The sequence below is a fragment of the Camelus bactrianus genome, chromosome 1, assembly GCF_048773025.1.
Source record: "Camelus bactrianus isolate YW-2024 breed Bactrian camel chromosome 1, ASM4877302v1, whole genome shotgun sequence".
In the NCBI taxonomy this organism is placed as follows: Eukaryota; Metazoa; Chordata; class Mammalia; order Artiodactyla; family Camelidae; genus Camelus; species Camelus bactrianus.
Window position 1 is genome coordinate 116,744,742 of NC_133539.1, and position 15,080 is coordinate 116,759,821.

At 46.6% G+C, this 15,080-nt stretch overlaps 1 protein-coding gene across 1 annotated transcript in view; it reads right to left on the bottom strand.

Moving 5' to 3' along the window:
• KAT2B (lysine acetyltransferase 2B) overlaps positions 1–15,080 on the bottom strand; it is a 92,555-nt gene that overhangs the window by 44,953 nt on the left and 32,522 nt on the right. Inside the window, exons 2-3 of the mRNA XM_074371760.1 lie at positions 14,616–14,742; positions 11–156 (exon numbers count right to left, since the gene is read on the bottom strand). Coding sequence (XP_074227861.1) covers positions 11–156; positions 14,616–14,742 — 273 coding nt within the window. The remainder of the gene's footprint in view (positions 1–10; positions 157–14,615; positions 14,743–15,080) is intronic.

The window sequence follows — 15,080 nt, forward strand, 5'->3', positions numbered from 1 at the left end:
CAGGTCTCACCTTGAATAGGTAGAAATACACCTGTTTGGTATCCGCATCTTCTTCCTTGTGGACGCAGGTGAAGAGATATTCCACGTCCAACACTATTCCCAGGAGTCTGTTCATTTCTTCCTCAGACACGTTCTCCAGGTGGGAAACGTGAGCCGCTGCAGACAAAGAGTGAAGGGACACATGTGAGAAACTGGTGACACCAAGGACAGTCTCTGTTATAAAAGTGGGAGGTTCTTGGGGGAGCGTGTAGCTCAGTGGTAGAGCGCATGCTTAGCATGCACAAGGTCCTGGGTTCAATCCCCAGCACCTCTGCTAAAATAAATAAACCTAATTACCTTCCCCCCTCCCAAAAAAAAAAAAAAAAACCACGAAAAGATTTTTTTTTAATTTTAATTAAAATAAAAATGGGAAGTTCCCTCTCAGGAACCTTCTGGAATGTGATCCACTGGATTTCATTGCACATAGAGGAATTTGTGGAACCCCTGGAAGACTGAGGTGTTCTCTCAAAATTGACTCATGACTAAGAGGCTACCACCTTGTCAAGCACAAGCCTGCCTCCACCACTAGTGGCGAATGTATGGTTTTGAGATCTGGAACTTGTTGGCACCATGTCTAGACATGAGAGTGTTAAATTCTTATAGTAACTTTCCATGTAAGCTGATTCTCCACCACACCAAGAGGGTCCTCGAGGTGCAGTCAGGATTTGAGGGCTGGGGGTTCAAAGGGACACAAAAATCAAGCCCCCCAAAGGTGTGGTTCTAAGCCCTGGGAGTGGTCCCGTCGGCTGAGAACATCCCGTATCAGTCAAGACTGAATGAAGCCCTTTTCCTCAGCCCTACTGAGACGCAGTGTGGACACCACCCCGTCTCTGCAGCAAAGCCCCGAGGTCTGTGTGAGTTTGACATTCAACATCCTCCACAATCACGCCCCCAAACCTACTCTTCCGCCCTTTAGCCTGTGGTCTCACTGAGGGTAGGTGGCGTCACCACCGGCCTCCTCCTTTCTACTCCCCCACCCCCTCTTCTACCCAATTCCAGTCCATTTCGAGGTTAACCCATTTTATCCTCAACAAATGCCATGAAGTAGGTCTCAGTAATCCCATTTTAATGTTCAGGAAACTGAGGCTCAGAGAGATGGAACATTGTTTCCTTTAGTGCCACCCAGCCAGTAAGGCAGAGCCGGGTCTGGAAGCAAAGAACGCCTGACCCGCATTCCAAGGTGCCCACACCCACAAGTCCGGGATGATCAGCTGACTCACCACTAAGGGCTCCCTGCCTGGGGCACCCGACAGCGAACCAGGAGCCCTGCGCCTGGGCGGGGCCGCGGCCCTGGTTTCTCACCACTGCTCCTGTGCGGGGACAGCGCCAGCTCCGAGAGTGAGCCTCTCAGGGGTGGCCCTCGGAGCGGGGGCTGAAACCACCTGCAGGGAGAGGTGCTGGGGACGGTTTCTAAACAAAGACTAAACTGGGGAGAAGGGTGACGGGCTTTCCCTTGCCTTTTTAAGGGGCGATGGAACTAAAGGTGCTCAAGGGACAATCCAGGTGTCAGGCGTGGGGCAGTCCACACCAGAGACCACCGTGCCTCTGTCATCAAACCACGAAGCTCACTCAAAGGCCTGGGAGAGAGAGCCCTGCCGGTCCCCTCCCAGGTCCCCTTCGCTCCCCACCTGGGAGCACACCTGCTGCTTCCACCCCCACGAGCAGCTCCATCTCCCCCATCACTGTAATCTGCTGCCAGCCACACCGTCAAGAACAGCCTTCAACCAAAGATGGAAGGAAGACGTGACCCCAGTTCATCCCCCTCTCAGGGGAGTAACTCTGGGGTAAGTCTCTATATCCCCCCGCAGAGTTCCACACCCATCGCCCTCAGGGGGAACTGGCTTAGTAACGCACCCCTTACTGGCCCCCTCCTCCTCCCTGTCTCACTTCTCCGCTCCCCTACCTTCATCCCAAATGAACCAGGACTTGCACCCAGATCCTTGTCTTGGATTCTGTTTCTGTAGGAGCTCACACTAAGGCATCGCATCATTCCAGGGAGTTAAGAGGATTACATACCAAGAGGGTGGGCCTTCCACGTGTCCACCAGGAAGCCAGACTAAAGGGGTCAAGTCAGAGGAGCAGAGGCCGCCCACCTTTCATGCCTACCTTAAAATTTTTTATTAAAAAAAATTTTTTTGTTTTGGTATTTTTTGGGTGGGGTGATTAGGTTTGTTCCCTTGTTTATTTAATGGATTGAACCCAGGACCTCGTGCATGCTAAGCACACACTCTACCACTGAGCTATATGCAGCCCCTACCCTGCTTCATCCTTTTCTAATGCAGAAAAGTAAGGGAAAGGCAGGGGGAAGGGCCCAAGTCATGGGCCACTGGCGATGCGCATGCACGTGCACCCCAAGAGGCCGTTTCTACAAGGTACGGAGGGGAAGGAGACTCTGAGAGGTCTGCCTTAGGCACTGTGGGTACAGCTCCACTTGGCAATGCCCACACTGAATTGTTACATTACAGAAATACAAAAAGTAATTCAGAGCTACTACTTTCTACTTGGCTACACAACCCACGGCTCCATCACTTTCTGAAAAATGCCCTTTTAGGTGGAACATTTGCAGAGTCACCTTCTTTTTTTTTAAGGAGACAAAATATTTCGTGAGGTCAGTCTGCAGCCTCTGGGAGATGGGCCTTATTCTGGAGACAACTTGGTCACAAATATTTATGTCAGTTATTTCCAGAAACAATTTTATTTAAGACTATTTTTGCCTTGCCATGTTTTAATCTCTTTCCAGTGATAAGCTATGAAAGCGATCAGTCTACAACAGAGTATAAATTCCTTCTGATTCTCCATAATGTGAAAGAGGTTAATTAAGGTGCTAACATACAATGTCTTTAATTTGCACCAGCACATGCCATGATTTATTTTTGAAACTGGTGGTTCACTTTCTTTAAGCCACCAACACTTTGCCCAGAGGAATCCTGTCAGCAGAATTAGAAAGAGTTGCTCTGGTTGAAACACCAGAGTGTTCAACCAGAAAGAGGTTGGAAGCTCCTATTTTCAGAATGGGGTGGTGGAGGTGGGGCAGGGGTCCAGCATCCCCTCCCCTGGCTGGGGTTCCATGGTTGGAAGACCCGTGTTTAGAACCATCTTCTGGCATATTCTGGAGAGGAGACTAGGTGAAAATTAAAATGCTTAAGAAACGAGACTTAAGGAGATTAGTTTCCCTCTGATGCTGCCCATAAGGGAATCTGCCCTCTCTCCTCCAAGCTCTGTGTGTGACCCAGCGTCCAGGGGACCGAGGAGCTGGAGGGGGCGTGTAAATGAAGCAGCACCTTCCCAGAGGGAGGAAGGGTCAGGCTCTGCTGGACAAATGGGGCAGGACTTACCGCAGAAGAGGGGAGGAATCTCCCCCAGAATAAAGGACGGGTGGGGCTGGGGTGAAAGGGGGTACACTGAGGCAGAAGGATGGTACTGCATGGAAAGGGTTAAACGTCCTAGAATGAATGACAGAATCGGTGGTGGGGGGAGATGGGATGAAAATAGAGTGGACTATCTGCTTGAGAAGGGAAAAGAGAAGGTCTGGACAGGTTGTCATGACAGAGAAGCTCCCCTGAAATGAGAGGGGACAAGGACAGTGGTGCTCACTGTAAACACACTTGTCACCCGGACCTGCCATGTTCTCCGACTCTGCGACTCTGGGCCCTTCACCAAGACTCCTTTTCAGCCTCTGAGCGCCCAGCGCTCAGCTTTCCCCTCTCACCAAATCCACATCACCAGCCAACCTCCCCTCCAGCTCAAGCCATCCCCACACCCAGCCTCAGTGCCTCCCGCCCCAACAACCAGCAGCCCCACCCTCATGGCAGATTTGACTTGCAGACTGCAATCCTCATGGCCATCCTCAAAATTTTGACCTCCTCTTGCCAAGGAGCCAGCCACTCACTCCTTTACTGTCCTTCACCCTCCATGGGGGGCCAGCCACGGGACTCAGCAGAGCTTCCTCATTGTCACCCCTCTCCCCCGGCTCCCACTATGGTCATCGGGATCTCAAGCCTTCAGACCAAAACAGCCCCCGACTTTCCTCAAGCAACCCCATTTCTACCAAACCCAAGATGACTTCTGACTCTTCGGGGTGGCTGATGGGAATTAGACAGGACTCACTCAGAAGCCCATAGTCCTTCCCAAGATACATTGACAAGCAGACACACTTCACTCTAACTGCAAAGCTATTTACTGAACTCATATTTAACCCAAAAGAGCCACTTACTATTGAAAAAAAAATTATTTGCTTAATCTTTTCCAAAGAAATCTTTTTGATGCAAATAAGTTCCCTTCAATTAACTAAAAATATATTTTCTTGAAGAGATATGCCTCTATTATTTACCAGCTGGGAGGCATACTATTAAAGAAAATAAAATAAAAATCTGTAAACTCCAAAGCACAAATCTACAGCAGTGAACCTGCCACAGGACTCGTAACACTAAACACTGAATCAGTGCTATTTAAAGCTGTGATACATGCTCCCGAATCCGCCTGCTCCAATAAAGTTTGCATCAGTGTCCACAGTACCAGCCCTGCGAGAGAAGACTTCCTTCCCCACTCTCGCCAGCAGCAGAGAATCATACTCAGTCATTTAATCAGCCTTTTGGAAATTAAACAGGGTTCCCACTGTTTCAGTCTGCATTCACCGGACACCCTAGAGTTGTTTGTTTTCCCCGTTACCGTCCACTTGCATTTGCTCTTTTGTGCCCCGCCTATTCACATCTTCTGCCTGCTTTTTTAGGAGGTGGGTCTTTTCCTTCCTGCCTTGAAAGAGACCTCTGTCTGTCCTCCTCTTTGCAAATGCTCCTGGATTTTGCTGGGGTTTTGGTTTGCTGGGGTTTGGGTTTGGTTAGACGCGACCTGTAAATTTTTTAGAAAGCCGAATCTATGTTTGGCATTTCTTCAAGGCCTGGCTTGCAAAGAGGTCTTCCCCATACAACCAAAAGATGACGAAAATGGATGTTCTCCCGGAACATTTAAAATATAAAACAGTCCTCCACCAAAACGTCAATATCATAAAAGACTGAAAAAAAACACACAAAACAAAAAGGTAGAGGAATTGTGCCAGAGCAGAGGAGACTACAGAGGCCTGCCATGATGCTGTGGTGCTGTGATTTATAAGAAACATGTATTTGGCCTTCGTCCCCTTTGCTAGCACAATGCTCCCTAAAACCTTTGGCATCTCATCAGTAATGACAGCAATAAAGGTGACAGGAGTGTCTGCTGTTACTCACAACAAGCCCCTTTCAACCACACCTAAGTGAATGGACTCGTGGAAAGCCCTGAGGATGGAGACTGGTTGCCAAGGAAACCAAACAGGTGAGTCCATCCTCTCCACCCCTGGGAGGGGAGCAGGTCTGGAGGTGGAGCTGATCACTAACAGCCAATGATTTGACCACCATGCCTACATAATGAGGCCTCCGTAAAAACCTTAACTGAAGGGGTTTGCAGAGCTTCCTGGTTGGTGAACCCTTGGAGGTACCAGGAGGGTGACTTGCTCAGAGAGAGCAGAGAAGCCCCTATGTTCCTCCCCAACCCCACTCTACGTATGTCTTCCGCGCATCTGGCCTTTCGTCACCTGCATCCTTTTATAACAAACTCGAAGTCTAGAATGTTACCTGTTTTCCTGAGCTCCGTGAGCCACTGTAGGAAATCATCTAACCCAAGGAGGGGTCATAGGAATCTCTGATTTGCAGCAAGTCAATCAGAAGTGTGAATGATAACTTGAACTTGGAATTGGCATTGCGGGGGCAGGGTGCAGACCGAGCCCTCACCCTGTGGGGTTTGCACTAACTACAGGCAGATAGTGGCAGACTTGAGCTAAATCGTAGGCCGCCCAGTCGGTGTCCGCTGGAGAGCTGGAGGATTGCTCGGTGTGGAAACTCCACACGTCTGGTGTCAGAAGCGTCTGGAAGCAGTAGGTGTGAGGAGAGCAGACAAACTGTGTCTTCCTTTCATATGACAATTAAATACGTATGTGACTCTAGACTGGATGCTTAGTGGAGAGGAAACTATGCCCTAAAAGACATTCTGAGGTCAACTAATAATAAAGCTGGAATACAAACAGCAGATTAAGCATTACATCAACGTTAAAATGTACTGAAGTCGGTAACTAGACTGAGGTTATGTAAAAGAATATCCTTATTTTTAGAAAAGTTAATACTTAAGTATTTAGGAGGGAAAAGCCACAACATAAATGTAACCGATTCTCATACAGTCCAGGAAAAAAGTATAACACATACAAATACACACACAGACGCGCATATATGGTATCAGTCTGGTGGGGGGCACATAGGAGAATAAATAACAAAGCAAACAGGGCAAAATGTTACCAATTGGTACATTTGGGCAAAAGACACACGGGCTGTTCCTTGTTACTATCCTCAAGACTTTTCCGTAAGGTAGAAATTACGTCCAAATAAAGTCTTTTAAAAAACCTTTTTTCCACTTGGAATTTGATCATCAAAGGTGAAGGACTCTGCTTTCACTTCAAATCACCTTCCAAGAGCCTGGTGCAAAGCACTGAAAGAATTACCGAGAATGGCCAACCCCTGACTTGCGGGAAAAGCACACTTCTGGGGGTCAGCCACCACGTGCGGACAGCGGGGCGGGGACGGGGTGGGGGGCGGGTGTGCATCAAGGGCAGGGAGGCTCTGCTGGCCTACATCTCCAGCGGGGCGGATCCTGCCACTGAGCAGTGCTGCGTCAGACCTGCAAACACCCAGGGTGCCAGAGCGACCTGCCAACACCTGCTGCCAAGAATCATGGCGCAGCGGCGGCCTCGCTGGGAACAGGAGGCACGCTGTCTCTGTGGGCCATGACCTTCACTCACTGAGCTCTGGCTGCACGGCTCCAGGCTGGTCCTCTGTGCCCCGCGGGCCAACAGGCAGCAGCTGGGTGGGCCACAGACACCAGGAAGAAGCAAAGGGCCCCCCCGCCAAGAAGGGTCTGTATGCGGTTCAAATCCTACAGCTGTCTTTTTAGTATTCTCTGCTCATGGGAATTTGAGGTCAAGGCCAGAAAAGGTCAAAAGAAGTCCCTCCATGACACCTTTTAAGTTGATTATGTGCAAAAGGCTGATCATTTATAAGCGGTCTCATCGTTAGTGATCTGAGACATGGACTGGAGAGAAAGGGTCGTTTAAGATTAAGAACCCTTCAGGGAGTTCAGTCCAACAGAAATATAATGTGAGCCACATGGATACATTTAAATAGTCTAGTAGCCACTTTTAAAAGGTAAAATGAAACAGGTGAATCAGGATTTGCAGATACACATTACTCTATGTAAAGCAGATAAACAAGGTCCTACTGTACAGCACAGGGAACTATATGTAATAGCTTGAAATAGCTTATAACGAAAAAGAACATGAAAAGGAATATATGTGTGTATATATGTATAACTGACCCACTATGCTGTACACCAGAAACTAACACTACATTATAAACCGACTACACCTCAATAAAAAACATTGTTAACGAAGTAGGTGAAGTTAATTTTAATTAACTAATTTTATTTAAACTAATATATACCAGATCAGTCACTTAATATGTACTCAGTATAAACAATATTTTACTTTCTTTCATTATATTAAGGCTTCAAGAGCAGTATGCATTTTCCACTGGCAACGCATTTCAGTTCGTGCAGCCACACTTCCAGTGTGCTCGCCGGTCACACATGGCCGGTGGCGCCTATGTTGGGCAGAACACCATCAACGGCACCTACATGAGGTCCCGATCGAACACCACAAAAGCTTTCAAATAAATAAATGCAACCAGCTGTTTTGTCAGTGTTACCAAATTCAATGAACACCTCCCAATCCAATTAAGCCCAAGATGCCAGACATACTAGGAACCAGAGGAAAAGTCAGCCCTACATCTCAGTCCAGTACAGAAAACCAACGCGGATACAAATAACTAGATGATACAAGCAGAAACCCTGCGACGCAGCTCCGAGGGGGTCTTTATTCGCTGCACCACGGGCTGGCATGGTCAGGCCTTGGGGGTGGGCAGGGCTCCCCCCGTGGGGAAAGCAGCAGAGGCCCTGCAGGAGCTGTGGCCTCCATATCCAAGGCAGGGGTGGGAGAAAGTGTGAGGGACCCTCAGAGATGCTGGAGCAGCCCGGGGAGCAAAATGCAACACAGGCGGAGGGGGGAAGGCCAGGGACAGAGGCCAGAGCCACCCGCACACTCAGCTGAAGACAGACTCCGTCCTGAGAATGATTAGATGCCCAGAGGGTGGAAGAGGAGAACAGGGTCAGGTTGGACCACAAGCACCTTCTCGGGAAGCCAGGTGCACACGAGTGGGGATGGGGACTCCAGGTGCCGCTGCAGGGTACCACAGCACACAGGGGAGTGGCCTGATTCGGGCTGTGCCAGCAGGAGGTGCGCTCAGAGAAAAGCAACAGGGCTTCAAGACCCGAGGAGAGCAAGGAAATGTAAGAATTTACCCCAAGTCAGCAGGAAAAATACCACCAGGTTTATCCCCTTAATTTCTGATGTCCCAGCCTCACAGCTCCTGGCTCTGACATCAGAGTAGAAAAGATGGAGGAAGACACAGGTCCCCCAGCCAAGAGGAATACGCAGACTTGACCCAGGCGGCTGTGCCCGCGTGCTGGCCGGCCCCAGAGCTACGGCCTGTGGCATCTGCAGGGGACACGTGTAAATGGGGACCAGGCGTGACGGACTATGGGAGGGCTGTGCACGTGTCCAAGGCCGGAGGAGAGGTGCTGGGTCAGCTGTCCGTGAGAAAAGCACTGGTAAGGCCCTTCATACTTCATACTGGGGTCATTGTTTAATTTTTTTTTTTTTTTTGGAGGTGCGGGGATTGAACCTAGGACCAGTGCATGCTAAGCATGGGATCTGGGGTCATTGTTCATGCTGGTCTTTACTTTCCTTGGAAAATTTCTACTGTAAATAAGTAGGTAAGCGGAGGCAACCATAGTAATAAAGGAACACCAGTTTCCACTTCTGTAATGTTTAAATAGGTGTGTGTATCAGGAAAAAAAAAATGATGACACTGAAAAATAATCAGAAACTTACATCAAACTAAAAAAATATATATTCACTATTCAAATTTAATAATCAGTATGTTCCATCATAGTTCAAAACAGGGGCAAAATGACAACAAAAATTCCAACTGTGTTTTGATCACAACGGTGTGTTTCCTCCCGTCCTGGTCACAGAAGCAGATCACCATTCCAACAAGCAGTCCCCAAATAAGGAATTTTAATTAAAACTAAAGTAAGGAGGAGTGTGTGGGGCCCACTGCAGGACATTTTGTCAAATTTTTGTAAACTGAACTCGATTATACCAGTGCCAAATATCAAATGATTTCAGACAATGGACTAGAACATTCTGGGCCAGCACGCTCCAACAGAAATATAATGGAGGTCCATCAACAGATGACTGGATAAAGAAGAGGTGGTATGTTTATACAATGGAATACTATTCGGCCACAAAAACCAACAACATAATGCCATCTGCAGCAACATGGATGTTCCTGGAAAATGTCATTCTAAGTGAAGTTAAGCCAGAAAGAGAAAGAAAAATACCATATGAGATGGCTCATATGCAGAATCTTAAAAAAAAAAAAAAAAACAAACATAAATACAAAACAGAAACAGACTCATAGACATAGAATACAAACTTGTGGTTGCCAGGGGGATGGGGAGGTGGGAAGGGACAGCCTTAGATTTCAAAATGTAGAGCAGATAAACAAGATTGTACTGTGTAGCACAGGGAACTATATACAGGATCTCGTGGTGGCTCACAGTGAAAGAGAATGTAACAATGAATGTATGTGTATGTTCATGTATAACTGAAAAACTGTGCTCTACATTGGAATTTGACACATTGTAAAATGACTAGAATTCAATAAAAAAAGTTTAAAAAAAAGAACATAGTGATTCAAAAAAAAAGAAAAGAAATATAATGGAGGCCACACACGTAATTTTAAGCTTCCTAGTAGCAACACTGAAAAAAGAAACAGTGTAAAGTTAATTTTAATAATATATTTCATAAAGAATATGAAAACAAATATATGTATGTGTATGCAAGACTGGGACGTTATGCTGTGCACCAGAGACTGATACATTGTAACTGACTGTACTTCAATAAAAATAATTACTTAAAAAATAATAATATTTCATTAACCCAATACACCCCGAGTATCATTTCAACATGTAATCACTAGCTTCTTTTTTCACACTAAGCTTTCAAAGTCTGGCCTATATTTCACAGCTACAGCTCATCTCAGTTTGGATTCACTACCATTCAAGTGCTCATTACCAAACTCAGCGAGTGGCTATGGTATTGGACAGCAGAGGTCCAGGAGAACAGTTTCATTCTGCGGATGAAGATATGAATGGACGGCAAAACAGTGAAGGGACCTGTAAACCGCTGAGCCGGGCCTGGAATTCTTATCTCCCAGCTTGCAGCGGAATGTTCTTTCCATTTGATGACACTCAGCCCTGTGTTTCACACCAGGAGACACAGAGGAGTATCAAATGATGGCGGGCCAAGGACAGCCAGATGGGAGTAGCTGTCAGGAGACCACGTGAAACCGGAGCTCACTGTCAAAAGACTGTGCCTGGCTGGGCCAAAGGCTACCCAGGGCAAATCAACAGAACAGACACCATTCTCAATCGATAGGCCTGAATGTTCTGTTTTGACAAGTCCTGGCGTGTTACATAGATTGACACACGTGTATGACCGCTGGAGACTAAAATCACCATGCTCGGAGCAGGGACTGGGAGGAGGCACAAAGTCCACAAACTGAAACGTTTTTGAGAATCCAAGCTTGCCTGATGCTTAACAGAACTCCCCCAACCTCTATTTTGTTGGTAAGATTTAAGCAGCAATCTGTATGAATAAGAAAAGATGTCTGAAACTTGCTTAAAATACTTGGGCAAAAAAAAAAAAAGCAGGGGAAGGAAATTAGACGTGAACCATTGTCAAGGCTGGGTGGTGGATACAAGGCTGTTTATTAAACGATGCTTCCTACCTTTATGTATGTGTGAAATTTTCCACAATAAAAAATTATTTTTTAAGGGTAGAGGAGGGAGACATAATCACAGGAAAATGTGTCCTAGAGCCCTGACACTAAGACCAAGAAATAAACTATCGCATTCCGGCGATAACCCTAAGATCACTTGAAAATGTGCAGACATTTCAGTTTTAAGGAAGCAGACTTGAAGACAGAGAAGGAAGGAAGGAAAAGGGGGGAAATATTTTGAAAGTGCCCGTAACCCCAGTATCCTGAGAAAATTCCCGTCAGCAGCTCAGCATACATCCTTCCAGACCTTCTCCTGTTCGTATGTAGTACAGCATACGTTTCATTACCTGCACCAACGAAATGAGGTTACATGTGTGGTGCCGTTTCTGTGTTGGCAGCCCTCCAGCTGGTTCTTGGAGAGGGAAACTCAAGGTCAGACGAGTGACAGATAACTGCGCTCATCAGGGCCCCTCCTGTGAGGATTTAAATCCTGAGCCAACACTCCCAGGGACCGAGGGAGCTGGAGCTGGACCACCCAGTGTCCTAGACAGAAGGTCTACAAACTCCTGCCACCGGGATCCCAGGACCAGGCTGATGCCGGGTTTCCCTTCGTTTGCAGCTTGTGGAAGCTCCCACGACCCTCAGAAACACTGTTTCCTCACGTAAATTAGGCAGAGCTCACGTCTGTCATTGGAAGTGAAGAACCCTGAGAGTCCTGGAACGCTATGCTAACAGGAGCTAATAAGGATGCAGTTAATCGGCCAAGAAAAAGGCAAAAATTTTCATCTGCCTTAATTCATTTAATTCTCACAGCACTCCTGTGAGGTAAATACTACTATTAACTCCATTTCAGAGCTGGAAAACTGGAGGTCCAGGCAGATTCAGTAATATGCCCCAATAATAATACATTACATTTAATCTAATATATTCAATAATATTAAATAATAGCCCCAGCTCACAGCTCCTGGCTGCGATTTGAACATGGGCTGGTGGATCTTGTCATTTGGTCCTAAATTATAAAACCTCCGATTGAGCTGCTTTCTGACCTGGTTTTTTTCATTAATAATGTGCTAAGAATGTCTTTCCGTTCTATCCATGTTAAGATGATGGAAAATACATTTTAATAGCCATACTAAATATTATAGTATAGGTTTTCATAATTCAACCAATTATCTCCTACACTGGGATATTTAGGTTGCTTCTAGTTTTTTATTTTTTTTTATTTGATGGGGGGATAATTAGGTTTATTTATTATTTATTTTTAATGGAGGTACTGGGGATTGAACCCAGGGCCTCGTGCATGCTAAGCATGCACTCCACCACTGAGCTATACCCTCCCCGCTTTTTCTAGTTTTTTAATATCATGCATAAGGCTATAATAGCTGTCCTTTTAGTTCAAACTGAAGGCACATCTTAATTTATATTTCGGTGAAATTTGTGGCTCAGATTCGTCAGGTCAAGGGATATGTCCCTTTTCTTTCCATTCCTGGTTATATATTGTCAAATAAGGGTATTTGTATTCATAGCTTGTTAAGAAATTTAAAAGGGAACTAAGCTGGCTTTTCCTTGAGAAAGGCTTTTTCTGCCTTTGGGCATTCATGTGTGTTTACAAGCTCAGAATGGGGACAATCTGCTCAGCTAACTAAGGAAGAAGATTCTGTTCTTCAACGTTAATTGCTATAGGATAATAGGATTTCCCAATCGTACCAAGCACAGGTCAAGCCCAGTCGGAGCAGATCTTTATTACGTCATATTTCCCGAAGCAATTCTAAAGGGCACCACTCAGCGACCAGTTGTGAAAAGGCACCTTATGAGCAAAGATGGCTCTGTGACTTCTGGCATCTTTCCTTTGCCCTTTCCTTCTGGCAGCTTCAGAAATCAGAACGGACGTTCGCTGAGACACCAGACAAATCAACACAGTGATGTAATCATCGGTGTGTTTATTTCTTTTGTGAGATCAATGTTCTCTATTTCCTTTTCTCGGAAGGTCACTCGAGTGCAGTAACTTCCTGAGAAGATCACACTGCCTACTTTTTTTTTGCTCTATAAGTACTGAAATCCTCTCCAGCTGAGGACAGAATTAACACTTCAAACTAGACGGAGCACCAGGCTAAGGGAGGCTGATGCTGCGACCTTCTCATACACACAGGAAGCCTGAGAGAGAGACGATGGCTAACAGAAGCCACCCGCTTCCAAAGGGCCGGTGGGCAAGGCTCACGTGAGACAGGAGGGCGGGGGCAGGGCACAGCCATCAGAAGAATGACACAGCCATCAAGGATACGACATAAACGGGTCAGAGCCAAGTAGGCCCAAGATGGCGGAAGATTCGACTTCAGTGGACCTTGAACCTCATTATGTGCTCACTGCAGTACATTAGCTGTTAGGTGACACACCCACTGGTGCCTTGACAGCTCCCAGACTGACCATAAAAGGCCAAAAACTGAGTAGGGGCCCAATTCCTAGGAATCCCCGCCCCTTACACAAAACAGCTAAATAATCCTCCCACTTGCCTGTGAAATTGCCCAGCCCGCAAACCCACCACCCCCGCACCCCGGGGCCGCTCTCCCTGCTCAGACAGGCTGTGTTCTGCCGAGGGAATGTGCGTCTCCCTAAATAAACTCGCTTTCACTTTCCTATGGCTTGCTCTTGAATTCTTTCCTGCTTTCATGTTTTTTCATATTTACAGACTGGATAACTGAAGGCAGGAAAGAAAAAAAAAAAAAAAAAGGAAGTACAATGTTCCAAGATCCCTCGTGACCTGGAATTTTCATTTCTAGGCAACACTAATTACCCAGTAACTTTTATCCACTCCAGTAAAATACAATTTAAAAACATGTTTTATCCTAAGGGGAGTATTGGGACACAGAACACACTAGCACCTTCCCACTGAGTCTATCTCACCAGGCTGACAATGATTATCTAGCAGGGACAGATAAAGCTGAAAGGGAAAACACAAGTAAATATTTACCAAACACAGCCCCAAGGAAGACAAGAGCTACCAGACACAGGAAACTAAAAAAAAAAAAAAAATGTGAAGATAAGACGAAGCACTCCCAGAAAGTTCAGGGAATCAGAGACTCATAATGCTAACGAGACTCAGAATGAATCAGGACGTGTTCAGTGTTACTCTGACCAGCTCAGTTGCCGCGCTGCATCTTATTAGGCAGTTCCTTCTCCCCGCAGCCCCACGCAACCACGTTCTTGGGGAAAATGGGGAGGAGACAGATGAGGAATCCATGCAAACAGCGCAGGCTTTGCCTCTCACGTGAAGCCTTCCTGGCAAAGTCACGAGACTCTCTTGGCGGGGAGGGTACGGCTCAGTGGTAGAGCTCTTGTTGAGCATGCAAGAGGTCCTGGGTTCAATCCCCAGTGCCTCCGTTAAAAAAAAAAAAAACACGAATAAATAAATAAATTAAATAAGTAAACAAACCTAATTACTTTCCCCTCTGCCCCCTAAAAAAGGAAAAAAAAAAGTCTCTTTTGTTGTGGCCTCATATAGAGGGAAAGCGCACAAGTTTGGTCAAGCCATGGAATTCAGTAAGTTACAATTTTCAGGCAACAAGGACATAGAGTTTCCGTGAAAGTTTAGGAACTCACCCAGGGCATGGCTACAGCTCCGGCAGGATTCCGTCAGACTGACGATTATCTGCTGCAGATCAGCTCTGGGGGGCGTGGGAGACGGGTTGGGGTTTTTCCAGCCATTACACTTACAAGATTCCTCAGCCTGCAAAATGAACAAAGAGAGAAAGAGAATTAGGTAATAGGCAGCAGTGGTCTGAATGTTTTACACACGAACCGTACACACTAGTTACATGACAGCTACCCTCCCCGCTCCTGCATTAACCGTGTTCTACACATCCACGAGAAACAAACACAGACAAAAGGCAAAGCGGATGTGCGACTTGGGCATTTGGGGTTTTGGTACTGGTTTGTTTTCTGCTGGCTGGAAGCTGCGTACGGCAGCACAGAGAGCAGACCCACCCACTTTGGTACCACTGCCCCCAGCAAGCATCCATGGAGTGGTGGATCCCAAGGGAGCCCATCCATTAAGCTTCCCAAAGG